Source organism: Furipterus horrens, unplaced genomic scaffold, assembly GCF_987537825.1.
Source record: "Furipterus horrens unplaced genomic scaffold, mFurHor1.1.pri manual_scaffold_3, whole genome shotgun sequence".
NCBI lineage: Eukaryota > Metazoa > Chordata > Mammalia > Chiroptera > Furipteridae > Furipterus > Furipterus horrens.
In genome coordinates, this window is record NW_028327173.1 from 79,021,989 (window position 1) to 79,037,200 (window position 15,212).

The 15,212-nt window shown below is 38.7% G+C and overlaps 1 protein-coding gene across 2 annotated transcripts in view; it reads right to left on the reverse strand.

The window, feature by feature from the left end:
• The window catches only part of KDM1B (lysine demethylase 1B), a 49,803-nt gene extending 34,672 nt beyond the window's left edge, over positions 1-15,131 (reverse strand). The window contains exons 1-7 of one of the 2 annotated variants that reach the window (XM_090269779.1): positions 15,003-15,131; positions 14,431-14,687; positions 11,286-11,385; positions 10,417-10,544; positions 9,156-9,245; positions 8,191-8,302; positions 5,849-5,965 (exon numbers count right to left, since the gene is read on the reverse strand). In XM_090269779.1, the coding sequence (XP_090125905.1) occupies positions 5,849-5,965; positions 8,191-8,302; positions 9,156-9,245; positions 10,417-10,544; positions 11,286-11,372 (534 nt within the window). In that variant the 5' untranslated portion in view covers positions 11,373-11,385; positions 14,431-14,687; positions 15,003-15,131. The remainder of the gene's footprint in view (positions 1-5,848; positions 5,966-8,190; positions 8,303-9,155; positions 9,246-10,416; positions 10,545-11,285; positions 11,386-14,430; positions 14,688-15,002) is intronic. The other variant, XM_090269778.1, reaches the window with a different exon arrangement.
• Between the last annotated feature and the right edge of the window lie 81 nt (positions 15,132-15,212).

Below are 15,212 nucleotides of genomic sequence, written 5' to 3' on the forward strand. Positions count from 1 at the left end.
CGCAGCTGAAGGGTCCAAGGGAAAGACGGAGTCAATACAGCTTGGCTTCAGGTGCGCCGCAGGAGTTGCCGGTGTTGACTACGTCAAACCGCCTTAGGGACTCCGGCTCTGGATTTTCTGTCGGGGTTTACTCCCTTAGCCTTTCCCCTGAAGAGGTATGCCGCAAGGCAGCGGAGGTTTTTTGGAGTCAGAGTTTTCCTTCTCTGATGTGCCCTGACTGGAAGATCGAACCAGCGACACTTAGCTCGCAGGCCAACGCTCAATCCACTGAGCCAAACTAGCCAGGGGCAAGTGCCCCTGACTAATTAGTCAGGTACTGCATGTTTTAAAAATTCTTGTGGCACACTGGTTGAAAATTGCTGCCTTATACTCAAAAAAAGGGGAGTTCCGTAAGAGCCAATGATTAGCTCTAACCCTGAAGGAATAAAGCAATTGGGTAGGAATCCAGCAGAATAGGAACAACCCTCTATGTTTCCTGAGACCTTCAATTTAGGGACTTTCAGATATTGGATCCCTAATGAAGGCTATGGCATCAAGTTCATCTGACAGACACCTAGAAAGTGGCAGCCTGATCTAGATGAACCCTGGAATTTGAGTCACATGAGGTTTACAAAGTTTTATATAAAGCAGACACATCCTCTCTAGTAAAGATTTCTACATTTCACTGAGGCCGTAAAATGGCAGTAATCTCCAGTTAGTCTAAAAGACTCTCCTTTTGTCCTGGCCAGGTAGCTCAGTTGGTTAAGAGTGACATTCTGATGCCAAGGTTATGATTTTGATCTCCAGTTGGGGGCAGATGCAAAAAGCATAAATGAGTGCATAAATGAGTGGAACAAGTCGATGTTTCTCTCTCTATATATATATATTTTTTAAATCAATAAGTAAAAATTTTAAAGACTCTCCTTTTCCCTTTTCTCTCTTTCCAGTTTTAGTCTGAGAAGAAAAGTAAATGGTCCAGTTTGTGTTATGAAGACTTGCAATCTGAAAATTGTCTCACTCTACCTTACCTGAAAGTTCACTAGAGTGAAACAAGAATACTTGGAAAGGAAGCTATCAGATATCCACTTCAGTATAATTTAGTAACATCTACTATCCCTTTTCACACCTAGCTGAGAGTGCTGCATTAGGGGAAAAAAGTTTTTATTTTTCTGGAGTTTTTTTGGAGGGGGTAATGAGAAAGATTAATTTACAGCAAGAATACTCTAGGGAATGATAGCTCTGAGGGATGGGAGCTTTGGGAAACATGAATAGGCACATCAGGGGCCTGACATCCCAGGAAATGGAGCCCTTCTAGAGACCAGAAGAGCACCTTTCTCCTTTGCCAATATTTAATTTAACCCACCTCTCCTCAGACTGCTGCTCTGCTTCAAGGGTCAAACCGTTAAGAGGGTGGCCAGAGTCTATTATCAGAATTCAGTCACCACCTCCTACCTCCATCTCTACTGCCCAATTTAAGCAGCACTCCTTCCCTCCAACCTGCCACACTATGCCAGCTCCAGAGGTTGAAAGTAAACTGAAGCAATTATGTTCACCAGATAGCTCCAAGAGTTACTTCAAAAACTAGGCATATGCAATTTTGTGCTATATATTTCCCAGGTTCTATCTTATAGATCATAAAGCTACCTCCTTGACATAATGTAAAAGATATGGTTTTGGAGTACCACCCAGCAGAGTTCAAATATCAACTCTTAACACTTGTTACTTAACCTCTCTAAAACCTGTGAAATATAAAATGAGAATTTGTAGGTAAATCACCTACCATATAGCAGCTCAGTGAAGTGACAGCTATTATTTGAAGGGGAGGAGGTCCTAATACTTGGAACAAATCAGTTTTTAAAAGGCAGTTTGCATTTTCAAAAAATTTAAGACAGCACTCTTGCTCTAATTAGAAAATACTATTGATCATTTTTCAGGGCAACTCTATCCCTCAAAAAAAGTATCCATTGTCTAATATCTCTGATAAAATAAATAGTAAGAAAGATTCATCCTACTCCCTGTATATTTCTGAATGTGCCTTTGAAATCACTTCAACTGTTTTTATTTGATTAGGAAGTACTGTACTAAAACTTTCCTGAAATTCTCACCCATCCTGCCTAAAAAATTTTAACAGAAATTCCCTAGATAAGGAAAGACAAAGGTACATGTTGGCAGTATTAAAACGAACTACAAACCACCCATACATTTCTTCACTAGATTCTAACAGGAAGGCAATCAGATGATAAATTTTGTCTCTTTCTATTTCCACAATTTGAATTTCTCTACTGAGTAACTCCTTATGAATGACTCCAGCAGAACCCAACAACTCCACGCAAGACCTTTCCCAGGAAAACTCTCAGGTATTGAAAAAAACAATTTTTAGATCCCTAAGGTAATAACAGACAAACTTTGGAATTTTTATTTTACACGAATGCTTTTACAATGTAAAAAAAGCATTCACAGCTGATACAACTACAGAAAACCCAAAGAAATCTACAGAAAGATCTATGAAATTTAATAATTTAACAAAGCCCCTACGTATAAAATAAACATTTTTAAAAAACTGGATTTCTGTATAATTGCAACAAACAACCTGAAAATGTAGTTAAAAATAAATTCTACTTACAATCACAGAAAAAATCCAAAATATCTAAAAATGTATTTAACAAAAGACATCCTCAGTGAAAATTAGAAAACATTGTTGGGAGAAATTAAAGACCCTGAAAAGATGGAGAGATACACCATGCTCATGGGTCAAAACATGCATTGGGAAATATTTTCTATATAGAGCCAGATAGTAAGTACTAGGTTCTGTGGATGGTATTGTCTCTGTCAAATCCACTCCCCCACTGTATAATGAGAGCAGCCATAGACAATACATAATAAATGAGCATGGCTATGTTCCAATAAAACTTTATTTTCAAAAACAGGTTGGGGGCCAGTTTGACCCAGTTTTCTGACCCATGGATTAAAAGACAAAATGTAAGGATGTCAATTCTTCTTAAAATTATCTGTAGGTTCAATGCATTATACACACACACATACACACATACAAAAAAAAAAAAAAAAAATCCCAGAGGCTACTCTGTAGATAAATATTGATAGGCTGGTAATAAATTAATATGGTAATGTAAAGGACCTAGAATAGCCAAGATAATCTTGAAAAACAAAAACACAGAGCCATTTGCACTACCTGATTTTAAGACTTATTATAAAGATACAATAATCAAGCCAGCAAAGTATCAGAGTAAGAATAAATAAAGAAATCAATGGAACAGTCCAGAAACAGACCAACATGTATGGCCAACTGATTTTTGTTAAGAGAGCCAAGATAATTTAATGGGAAAAAAAGTATTTTCCATAAATGGTACTGGACAACTAAATTTTTATATTAAATAAAATGGAATCTTGGCCTATACCTCACATCCAAAACAAAAATTAACATGAGATAGACAAGTGACCTCAATGTGAAAGCTAAAACTAAAAAGCTCCTCAAAGAAAACTATGAGACTCTGTGTAAATTGAGAGGTAGTCAGGGATTTCTCAGGGAAGATACAAAAAATTCTAAACATAAAAAAATTAATAAACTAGGCTTCAAAATTAAAACCTTCTCATCGAAAGACATTAAGAAAATGAAAGGGTAAGACAAAGGCTGGGAAAAATATTCAAGATCACATCTCATATCCAGATTACACAGAAATGCCTACAAGACAAACCAAATTTTATTTTTTTATTTTTTACTGTTGTTCAATTATCAAATGAATTTTTAAAAAATATTTGGACAGATATTATTCCAAGATGAGGTAGGAATGGCCAATAAGCATATGAAATGATACTTAACATCACTAGTCATCAGTGAAATGAAAATTAAAACCACAATGACATACCAGTACATGCCCACTAGAATACATTTAAATAAATAAATAAATAAAGAATACCACCACCAAATGTTGCAATAGGCTACAACTTTGTAAAACCATATGGCAGTTTATGAAACAAATTTATCACATAATTTAGTTATTCCAATCCTATGTACTTACCCTTAAGAAATGAAACCACAGCTCCACAAAAACACTTGCACACAATGTTCACTACAGTTTTATTCATAATAGCAAAAAATTTAAAACATCATAAAAGCCCTTCAAAGGGAAAATGGTTAAATAAATCATGGTATATCCATATAATGGAATACTATTTACAGCAATAAAAAGGAAAAATTACTGATCCATGCGACAACATGGATGAATCTCAAAAAAATTATACTCAGTGAAAGGAACTAAACACAAAACAGTATACATTGGCTGATTCCATTTTTATGAAGTTCAAGAGCAGGCAAAACTCTAAGGCACAGGAATCAGAATAGTGGTAGGGAAGGAAATAACTAGTATTTTTAGGGTAGTAGAAATGTGTATCAAGACAGCTTGCCTTACACAACCACATCAAAATTACAAAAAAATATAGAACCATTACTCAGAACCATAAGAAATCGAGTTGAATGAAAGTCTGACAACTACAGAATTAAAGAAACCACAATCATCCAGACAGATAGGAGGGGTGGTGATGTGGAGTGGCGGGTCCCACATCCACATGTGGTGGATAAAAATTCAGGAGAGATTTCTCAAGAATGAGGCCCCCAGCCCAGAGTTCCAGTGCCAGGAAGATAAGTCCCTATAACTTCCAGCTGCAAAAACCAGCAAGGATTGAGTCAGTGGGAGAAACTTATGGAGTCCCAAGTAGGTCCCCTTAAAGAACCCACACACAGACTTACTCAGACTCACTCCCTCTGAGCACCAGCACTGGGATAGCAGCTTGAAAGGCACAGTGGCACATAGGGAGGAACTGAAGTCTCTGGCATCAAGACAAGAGCCGGGGGACAGCTTTCTCCCAGAAAGAAAGATAGGCAGAAGCCATTGTCCCTTTTCTGAACCCTCCCTCCACAGAGCCACAGAGCTGGCAGGTGGGTGCCATATCTGAGACTCTATCAACCTGGCTAACACTGTTTGCCATGCCCTGGAATTCCCCTGAGACTCCATCCCACTCAACTCACTGGCCCACCCAAGCTGTTAAAAGTGACTTTTCCATATGAATGGCCGGTCTTGGCTCATGTTTCACAACTTCCTAAATTCTATCAAACAAGCAGTAGCCAGCCTCAGTAACCCCTTATCCCCCATACCTCTAGCTAAATGGCCCCAGGCCAGGCACTAGCAGCAGCCAGCCTAGATTCATAGCTTGGCTTTGCCCAGAACAAGTAGCAACAAACTCAGGTTGCTTTATAGTTCATGCAGGGTAGCCCTGAGCAGAACACAGGTCGTGTATAACCTTGGCTTGCACCACCTGGGAAAACCCAGAGCCTGCACACCCGTGGAAAGCAACAGACCATGTGGGAGCACCACCATCCTGCCTGCACAGAAGATCCTCCATAGAGGGTGGAGGATGGTGGTCAGTGGTCACAGCCAGTCCTTGCAGCTGGATTGCCTGGGTAAATCCCTCCCATTGATCAACAGCTATCAAGGCTCAACTACAAGAGGAGGGTATACTTAGCCCACACAAAGGGCACCTCAAGTACCCAGCTTAGGTGATAGGGGAGGCTGTGCCACTGGACCCTATAGGAAACCTACTACATTATATCATATTACCAAGACGGGGTGTCATAGCAGCTCTGCCTAATACATAGAAATAAACACAGGGAGGCTGCCAAAATGAGGAGACAAAGAAACATGACCCAAATGAAAAAACAGATCAAAACTCCAGAAAAAGAACTAAACATAATGGAGATGAGCAATCTATCACACGCAGAGGTCAAAACACTGGTTATAAGGATGCTCAAGGAACTTAGTGAGGACCTCAACAGCAAAAAAAGCAGAGGTCTTACCTTAGCAGCAGTATTTGGTTTCATACCACAGCGGTAGATCTTTGCTATTTGTGGAGTAAGCTGGATTTCCTTGGTAAGCTGCCTCCATTTTCTACACTCTGGTTTTGTACATTGAACCTAGATGGAAAGTAACAAGTCAAGGTCAGTCAGTTGGCTGTTCTTGAGCATGCACTTGTCTCCTCCACCACTCACTTCGCCATCTTTGCCATACGATTTGACCAACCATTTAGTACCTCTAATTACTTTTTCTCTCCCTTGCAAGACCACCACTCGTATAGTCCACTTTTACCCCATTAGGGTAATTTCTGATTTAATAATAGCTCAGGCATCAAGAGGTGCAAACAGGATCTGACTTACTTTTGTTAAAAAGGTTTTCTAGCTTTAACCTAAAGAAATAATCAGAGTTTAATTTAGTTACAGTTAGTAATAAACTATGCACACTAAATGTAATGTGGGTCCTGAATAGAATCCTGGAATAGCAAAAAGATACTAGTAAAAATTACTTTGAAATCCAAACAAAGTCTGTAGTATAGTTATCAGTACTGTATTAATGTTACTCTCTTAGTTTAACAAAAAATCATGGTGTTTTAGATAACATTAAGGTAAACTAGGTGAAGGATATATGGGAAATCTGTATTATTCTTACAACTCTTCTATAAATTTAAAATTATTCCAAAATAAAAAATTTCTTAAAAAAGCATGCAGATATCCATATGTAAAAGAATAAAGTGGATCCCTATTTCACATATCAAAAAATTAACTCAAAATGGATCAAACACTGTAATATAAGAGCTAAAATGACAGACATTTTATTTAAAAAATAGGAGTCGATCTTCATGACCTCAGATTTCACAATGGATTCTTAGATATGACACCAAAAGCACATGCAACAAAAGAAAAACTAGATAAGTTGAACTTCAAAATTAAAAACTTTTGTGTGAAGAACACTATCAATAAAGTGAATAGTCAACCTATAGGAGAAAATATTTGCAATTATATACCTGATAATGGTTTAGTATCCAGAATACATGAACTCTTACAACTCAACAACAAAAGAAAAAGACAAACAACCCAATTTAAAAACAGGCAAAGACTTGAACAGATATTTCTCCAAAGAAGATATATAAATGGCCAATAAACACAAAGATGCATTAGTTGGGACATGCAAATCGAAACCACAGTGATATACCACTTCATGCCCACTAGGATAGCTAGAACAAAAAACAAAAGGTGGACATAGATATAAATTGATGAGGATGTGGAGAAATTTAAACCCTTATACACTGCTGGTAGAAATGAAAGATGCTACAGCAGTTGCTAAGCTAAATAATTTGGTAGTCCCTCAAAAAGATAAATATAGACTGTGAACCAACAATTTTATTCTTAGGTGCATACTGAAAAGAATGGAAAACACGTATTCAAATAAATATTTGTACACAAATGTTCAAAGCAGCACTATTTGCGATAACTAAAAGGTGGAAGCAAACTAACTCTCCATGAACAAATGACTGGATAACTTAAATCTGGCGATCCACATACTGAAATATTATTCTCCCATTAAAAGGAATGTAGAACTAATATATGCTGTGCCATAGATGAACCTCAAAAACATTATGCTAAATGAACAAAGCCGGTTGTGTAAAGTCACATACTACATGATTCCTTTATATAAAACATCAAATATACATAAATTCATAAAGACAGAAATCAGATTAATGCTTGCCAGGGACTAAGGGGAGAGAAAAATGAGAGGTGATTGCTTAATGGACACAAGTTTATACTCTGTAAATTATGACAATGCTTTGGAATTAGATAAGAGGTGGTGGTTACATAACACTGTCAATGTATTAAGTGCCATTGAATTGTGTACTTTAAAATGGTTAATTCTATATTATGAGTTTCACGTAAATAAAAATCTTGAAGTATGCAAGAGACGCTCAAATTTAGCAAATCACTTATTAAATGACAGGATATTTATTTAATATATGCAACACCACAATTTATTTTCAAAGAATCGCTAAATGAAAAAATAATTAACAAAATTTATATTCAAAGTATAATGTTAAACCTTATTAGGATTTGTATATGAAGCAAGAAATTGTGTTTAAAGATACACTTAAAAAATTAACAGAAGAAAAGATGAACTATATATAAGCTTAGCAATGGCTATCACCAGCTGGTGATAAGTCTTTAGTTCCTTATTTATAGTATGTTCAATTATCTGAGTTTCCTACAGAAATAAAAAATATGATTTGCTTTAAATTAATAAAAGAAAAATTTCCTAAAAATGGGTATTTTCATCCATTGTTCTTGCCTTACAGAAAATAAAGCACCCTCTTTACCCAGTAGGGGAGCTGCTGGTCTGCCATGAAAGCTTTGGGACTAGGTTCAGTTTTTCCATTGCTAGTCCATACTTTCTTCCACATAGTATATTTGTCATATCCATCCTTATGGCTGAAAAAGAATAAAAATAAATATATTAAGCTATAAGTTAACTGGGTTTTGAAAACAGGTAGCAGTTTAGAAAATCTTATATCAAAGGACTTAACTAGCCATATCATAAGGAGGAGGAAGTTATTATGGTACCCATAAAAGACGCTGTCAGAAAGGGTGTATCCCTATTGGTTTTTTTTTTTTTTTTTTAACCCTCCCAAGGATATGAGTTCTATTGATTTTTAGAGAGAGAGGTAGGGAGAGAGGGAGAAAGAGAGGAAGAGAAGGATAGAGGGATAGAGGGAGAAAGAGAGAAGCACCGATGCAAGAGAAACATTTATCTGTTGCCTCCCGTATGCGCCCCAATCGGGGATCAAACCTGCAACCTAGGTATATGCCCTGACTGGGAATCAAACCCACTACCTTTTGGTCTAGCTCCAACCAACTGAGCCACCCAGCAAGGGCTCCTATCAGTTTTACTATCTAAAACTGTTAGGAAGGGACAGCTGTGATCTGTTCAAGCTCCTTCTAGTTTTCAGCCATCTTCCCCCAAATCTTGGCATTCATCCTCCTATGCACTGTCACAGAACAGTAAAGCAGCCCCTAGAGTTTTCCAAACTTGTAGACTAAAGAGAACTACTGTCTCATAGCAGGTATTTTTGAACCCTAAGTGCACACATATAAGCATGCACACACAAACTACATCATGAAGGACTGACACAGTTGTAGTCAACACAGGCATGACTGCAGCAGTGGCATAATTCAGTAAGCCTGTGAGCTCAGCTTTAACCATCTGACCCACTCCACTGCCCCGCCCCTGCCCCCCTCCCCCCACCACACACAACGAAAACCTCCAACAATTAAGAGAACAGACCTTCTGTAGTAATGGTCAAAGCATTCATTACAGAAATGCTCCCCACAGGAGAGGTGATACCAGCGAGAGGTATAGCCATTCTTGGCACATCTGAAAACAGCAAAAACGTGTAGCTTTGGTAATAAATCACATTCCTTCTCACCTTTTTTTTTTTAAGTTTGACTCCTTTATTTTACCAAAAATAACAATAAAGCCTTCCCTCTGTTTCACAAAAAATAAAATTTCCCCCTTCCTTCCCCACCTCCTTCACTTAAAAAAAAACAAGCAAACATCTTTCAAGCACCTCCTATGAGCCAATGTTCCATTCCCTCCACTTAGAATCCTAATAACCAGGAGCTAATAACAGGGGAAGTGGAATGGATGATTGATGGGTGATAACACATGGTGAGGACACAGGGACTTAGGCCAGAGGACTTAACCTAGCTTGTTGCATATCAATAGGCCTGGGGCTTAGGAGTTTTATCAAGATTCCCTGGAGCCATGATAGGGTCTAATGACATGAAGCAAAGGATGTCACTGTGCTTGCCACAAGCTGCACATGGGTGAAGGACAGAAGTGTGGTCTCTAGTAATAACAACCGGCCCAATACTAAACAGTAAATGAATCTGGCCAGCTGGAATCTGACCCTTGAGCAGGCAATCTGGCAAATAAAACCTGCCAAACAGGCAATAATGTAGTAAAAGAATGAACTCTAATGCCACAAAGAAAACTAACAACCAGCACTCTTCGTGATTAAAAAAAAAAAAGGGATTTGTGTTCCAGGTTGTACTGAGTGTTAAGCCTTCACTGAAGATTTTTCTCTGGAAGTAAAAAGGTCATGCCTGTGTCATCCCAATAAAAACAGCAAGTGCACTTAGCCTCATAGTCTCAATGAGACCTATTTATGTCTACTGGAAGAGGACATATGTTATATGAGGAAGAAAAGAAGCCTAGGGAAAGTAACCATCTGCTGGTCCACAGGGAGCTCCATGTTTCTCTCTGCTGTGTCCCCATCCCCGACCCTATCCCACGCTCAATCCCCAAGAGAAGTACAGCTATGGTGGGTGGGATCTGAGGACACTGATTGGCCACATTGCAGAGCTGATATGGCTATGTCCAACGGGGGAGCATATGGGAGAGTGTGGTGTGTACAGAATGCACAGGCAATGTCTCTAGTATTAGATGACTTACATTATCTATATCCATCTTTAGTAAAACTATCTTTGAGGATGATGTTGTCACAGGCAAGAATGTGAGGCCAAGACATGTCATCTAAACAGACCTTTCAGAAGTACTTGCAAAGCACACGGGACACGTTGCTGTACAGCCTGCCTTTTCACATTTCCTGTACTTCTTCTCTGACCCACCGTCTTCATCCTCATCTGTCATCTCTGTTGCTTTTTTCTTTGCCTGAGGAAGAACCAGCTGAGGTTAAGATTTCACCAGAATGGCCAAGGATGAATGACTTCCACGTTAGGAAAAGTTCTAAACGTGAAGATCAACAACACCTGGACAGTACAGCAATTTCCTTGAAACTGTATTGTGCGAATATCAGCCCTTTCCAGAGAACTAAAATGCATGCAAACCTTTCTTGGGAAAAAGCTGCATCAAAAACAATAAAGGCTACTCTCAAATTAGGATATTTTTTTCTTAGAGCAGTTATATCCTTTCAGTATTGCATATTTTAAAAGACCTAGAAAAATTCTAGAAAAAGAATTACATCATTCAAGATGTTTCTTTATGAAAAACAAACAAAAAAACCCCTACAAAAGAGATGGCAGCAAGTAACCCATCAACAGCACTCAGCCAGCTACAAGATGACATCAAACTCCTATGAATGACAGCAAGCCAAGCATGATCTGGCCCCAGCTCACATCCTGGAGGCAATCACACAGCTGCAATTCTCTGAGCACCCCATGTTGATTCATGCCTCATGTCTTTATCTTTGCAATTCCCCCTGTCATATGCTTTTGTCTACATTTTGTCACTTCATCACCCTGTCCTGTAATTGTTCCAGGGTTAATTTCTCTACTAGACTGCAAGTTCCTTGAGGACCAGAATTAATTTTTTTTTATTTCTAATTCTTTAGTCCCAATCAGAATAATTCTGTGTGCTCAAAACAGGTGCAGAGAATGAACAAAAGAGTAATACCTGCCTACCGGAACTCCTCAAAGGAAGGCTATCTGGAGAATGATCAAAAGATGCTTTTTTCTTTGTTCTCCCCCGTGGGGTTGCCATTGTATCAGATAATCTGAAAAAAAAAAAAAAATAAAAAAAAATTAAACCATTAAATGTTAGCATTTGCTAGTACTTTCAATATTCTGGAGCAAAGTTATTATGCAATACTAGGTAAAATATATATTCCCTGCAGTTAGATTGCCTGCATGTGAAGCTATTGCTTTCAAGTTACTTAACATCTTTAAAACCTCAGCGTTCTAATACATAAAGTGAGCAAAGCAAGAGTGCACCATTATACCACAGCATCAGTGTGAGCATTAAGTAAAACAACCTATTTGAAGCACCAGGCATGGCATGTTATAAATATGCAATAAATGTTATCCATTAGTAGTATGGACATTTAAAAATATAAAATCGAGAAAAACACCACACAAGTGACCAATAAACAAATAACACTGTTTGTAAAATTCAATGAATAAAAACACCTAGTTTTTGTCTGTTTCTGTCCATCTTACTGTGTCTTCTTAGCAGTTCCTGAATTTTTATCTCTATCACACTTTAAAAAGAAAACTCACACTTTCTCAGTAAAACCCAACAAATAAACTTCAGGCACACCATCTAGTCACTACCAAATATAGGAATCTGGGTTAGATACTGCATCTTCTACTGGAAAATTTTATACGTTCTCAAACGAGTCTAATAACAGCATGGTTAAACATTAAGAACCAAAAGTCTACAAGAAAAATAATGCATAGTAACCATGAAAGATTGAGTTATCAAATTAGTATTTTTTCAGTTAGGTTAGATAAAGAATAAGAAATGCTTAGCAGAAGTACTCAATATATGTGTTCTACAATTACCACACCCCCTTCCCCGATCCATTGTATTTACTACATACACATACATTCACACAAAATAGCGTGCAAAATAAATAGGACATACCAATAGATGAGGAATTTTGAAGTGGAAAAGTGTTACCATAAGATACAAATTCCACATACGGGAGATGTTGTGGGTTTGGTTACAGACCACCATAATGAAGTGAGTATGCAACAAAACAAGTTGTAATCTTTTTCTGGTGGGGGTCTTAACTTCAATTGGGAAAAAAAATTGCAACATCTGTGAAGTGCAGTAAAGCAAGGTATGCCTGTACATAATCTTAATCTCGAAGAAAAGCTTTGAGGGGCTTGTTATCCTATTGTTTCCTATCTATAAATTCTACTAACACTCCTAAGAGCACTTTTAATGGATTATTGACATCACATGTGAAAACTTCCAGTTTTCTAGCTACATCAACTTTAAGAAATCTTGACACCAATGTAATGATTTTCCTTTAACTCACTCTTCAGTTTCTCAAAACCATTATGCTAGTTATGAACACATAAACTCTACACAAATTTTGAAATGCATTATAGTTCTTTAAGAATTAAATAAGTTATTTAGTTCTATATATTCTGAATACAGATGGATAAAACACTAATAATGTTAAAAGTACTACTGTCTACCTATAATCGTTAAACCAAAAGAAGACTTTCTAGATGACATTTATATTTTCAAAAGACTGTCCAACCTAACAAATCTCTTTATATAAAACGTATATCTCACATTATTCATAAAATGAACCACAAATAAGGCATATATAAATACAGATCTGTAATTGTATAGTATGTAACAGTATTGCAGCAAAAATATTTGAGTCTAAAGTGGGGTTTAGGAACATAAATATGATCATGCAACATTTGACCCTAGGAATGCCAGCACTCTCAAACAAACAGACAAACATACACAAATTCCAAAAATTTCATCAAACGTTTGAGTCTAACTGTATACTGGAAAATATGTATTTAATTGCCATAGAGAATGATGTAAATCAAGAAATAATTATGAGGAAATAAATACACAAGCTATAAAAGCCATTATTAAATTTGTGTTGCTTGGAAAAAATACGATTAAGGATTTTTATGGTAGTACATTTGCACATTTAATTATATAATAAATATTTATGTACCCTCATCCTTTTTTGACACATGCTGTAATTTCTGTATTTTTGCTGTTGCTGGGTTCTTGGGGTTTAAAATGGAGGAAAAAATTTAAGTTAAAGAATTATAGTTTTGTGCTTTTAAATATATTCTCAGAAATACTGATGAAAAGTGTCATTAAAACAAATATACTGAAAATGCTTTCCTACATGATTCTTCATTAATAAACACACCTAATTTTAAATATAATCAATTTGTTTCACGTGCAATACAATTTTATAAGCACATATCTCCCTAATTTTAAATTCATAGCTTTGGTTTTCTTTTAATGTGACAAAAGAAAAAAAAGTTGGTTTGGGGTGGGTAAATAAGTAAGTGGATAAAGCAGTGCCTAGATTTCTATTTTAACGATTCCCAGAATTTTTCTGAAATAGCTTATTCAAAAAGATATTCTTTTAAAACACAATTTTCATAAAAACATGAATCAAAATGACTCCAGATTGGAATAAAAATGTATAGTGGTATCAACATTTATAAGACAAACTACTAGAAATTTCTTTAGACAACAGAAATAGGAATTTTTCTCTGGGACACTTACAATAAGTAAGGACTAGCACCTTATCGCACCCACACTAATAAAATTTCCCAAAATATGGACCCAGTTCAATTGCCTGAATGTTTTGTTGATTACTTTCCCTGCCTGGAAGACTGCTAATTATTGATGGTCATTTTCTGATGTACCTCCTTAAGAAACCTTCTCTCCCACTAGCCTTTCTTCCCACTAAAATAGATTAAAAATAAACAAACAAAGTGCAAAAGCCTGGAGTTACGCGTGAATGTAGGGTGATGGATCTTCCCAAATGGAGTGGTCTGTGGATTCCTGCTCTCTCACCCAAGAGAAGGCTGGGCCCCTATCTGGCTAGGTTCCATACCACCGAACCCCAACTTTCTACAGCTGGGCCTTCCTCTTCCTTCCTGTTTCACCTGCCCGCTGCCACGCTGTTGTTGACTAACAGCTATCGTAATCCGGCCGCCCGCTCCGGGTTCCCAGCCCCGGAGGAGTTACCCCAGCAACCTGGCGATGCCTATCGTGCTTCAAAGCATTACTACGACACCTGCGAGCTGTACGGGCTTCTCACCGCCACACTCCGCTGAAAAGAACAAGAGAGGCAGTTCCTACTCCGGGCTGTGGGTTTTCCCCCACGTAGCACACATTCCCCAGGTGATAGGGCTTTAACAGTCCCCAGACGGGAGCTCCAACGTTCTCTGAGCCAGCTGCAGCCGCCCCACTTTCCGAAAGGCTTTTCAGTCTCTTCTCCGAAGTCGGAGAAGCAACAGCCTCTGGGGCTCACCTGAGCGCCGAAAAGGTGCAAGCAGTCGCGGGGAGAAGGCAGCACTGCACAGAAAGGAAATATTGTAGGGGCTTAGGAGACTCGCAACACCACGAGGAATCGGGGAACCCCGTCGCCGCATCACCCCGGCCCGGGAATTTCTCTTCCTTAGACAGGGATCCCACCGCGCAGCCCGCTTCCAAACCGGAGAGAGAGGTATCATCAGTCCTCAGGGCATCCGTCCACCTCCCAACCGGGCGAAGGGCGCTGCACTGGGGGACAAGAAGGGTTTGCACCCCTGCCAAGCTGCTTTGTGCAAAGCTGTCACCCGAAATTCGCCGCAGCACCTACTGTAGCCCCCGGAGCCGCGTGCGCCTCACCTCAGAGCGCGTGCGAGACGGTGCGCGCCGCCCCCGGCCGCGGGCGCCTCTCCCGAGCCGCGCGCCGCGCGCACAGGACTGCAGGATCCGCGCCGCGAACCGCAGCCCTTGCTCTCCAGTCGCCGCCGCCGCCGCGGCTTCCGCCCCTGTGACGGCGTGACCCGGAGTGGGAGGAGCCGGTGGGAGCAGGCAGGAGTAGGGTCCCCGCCC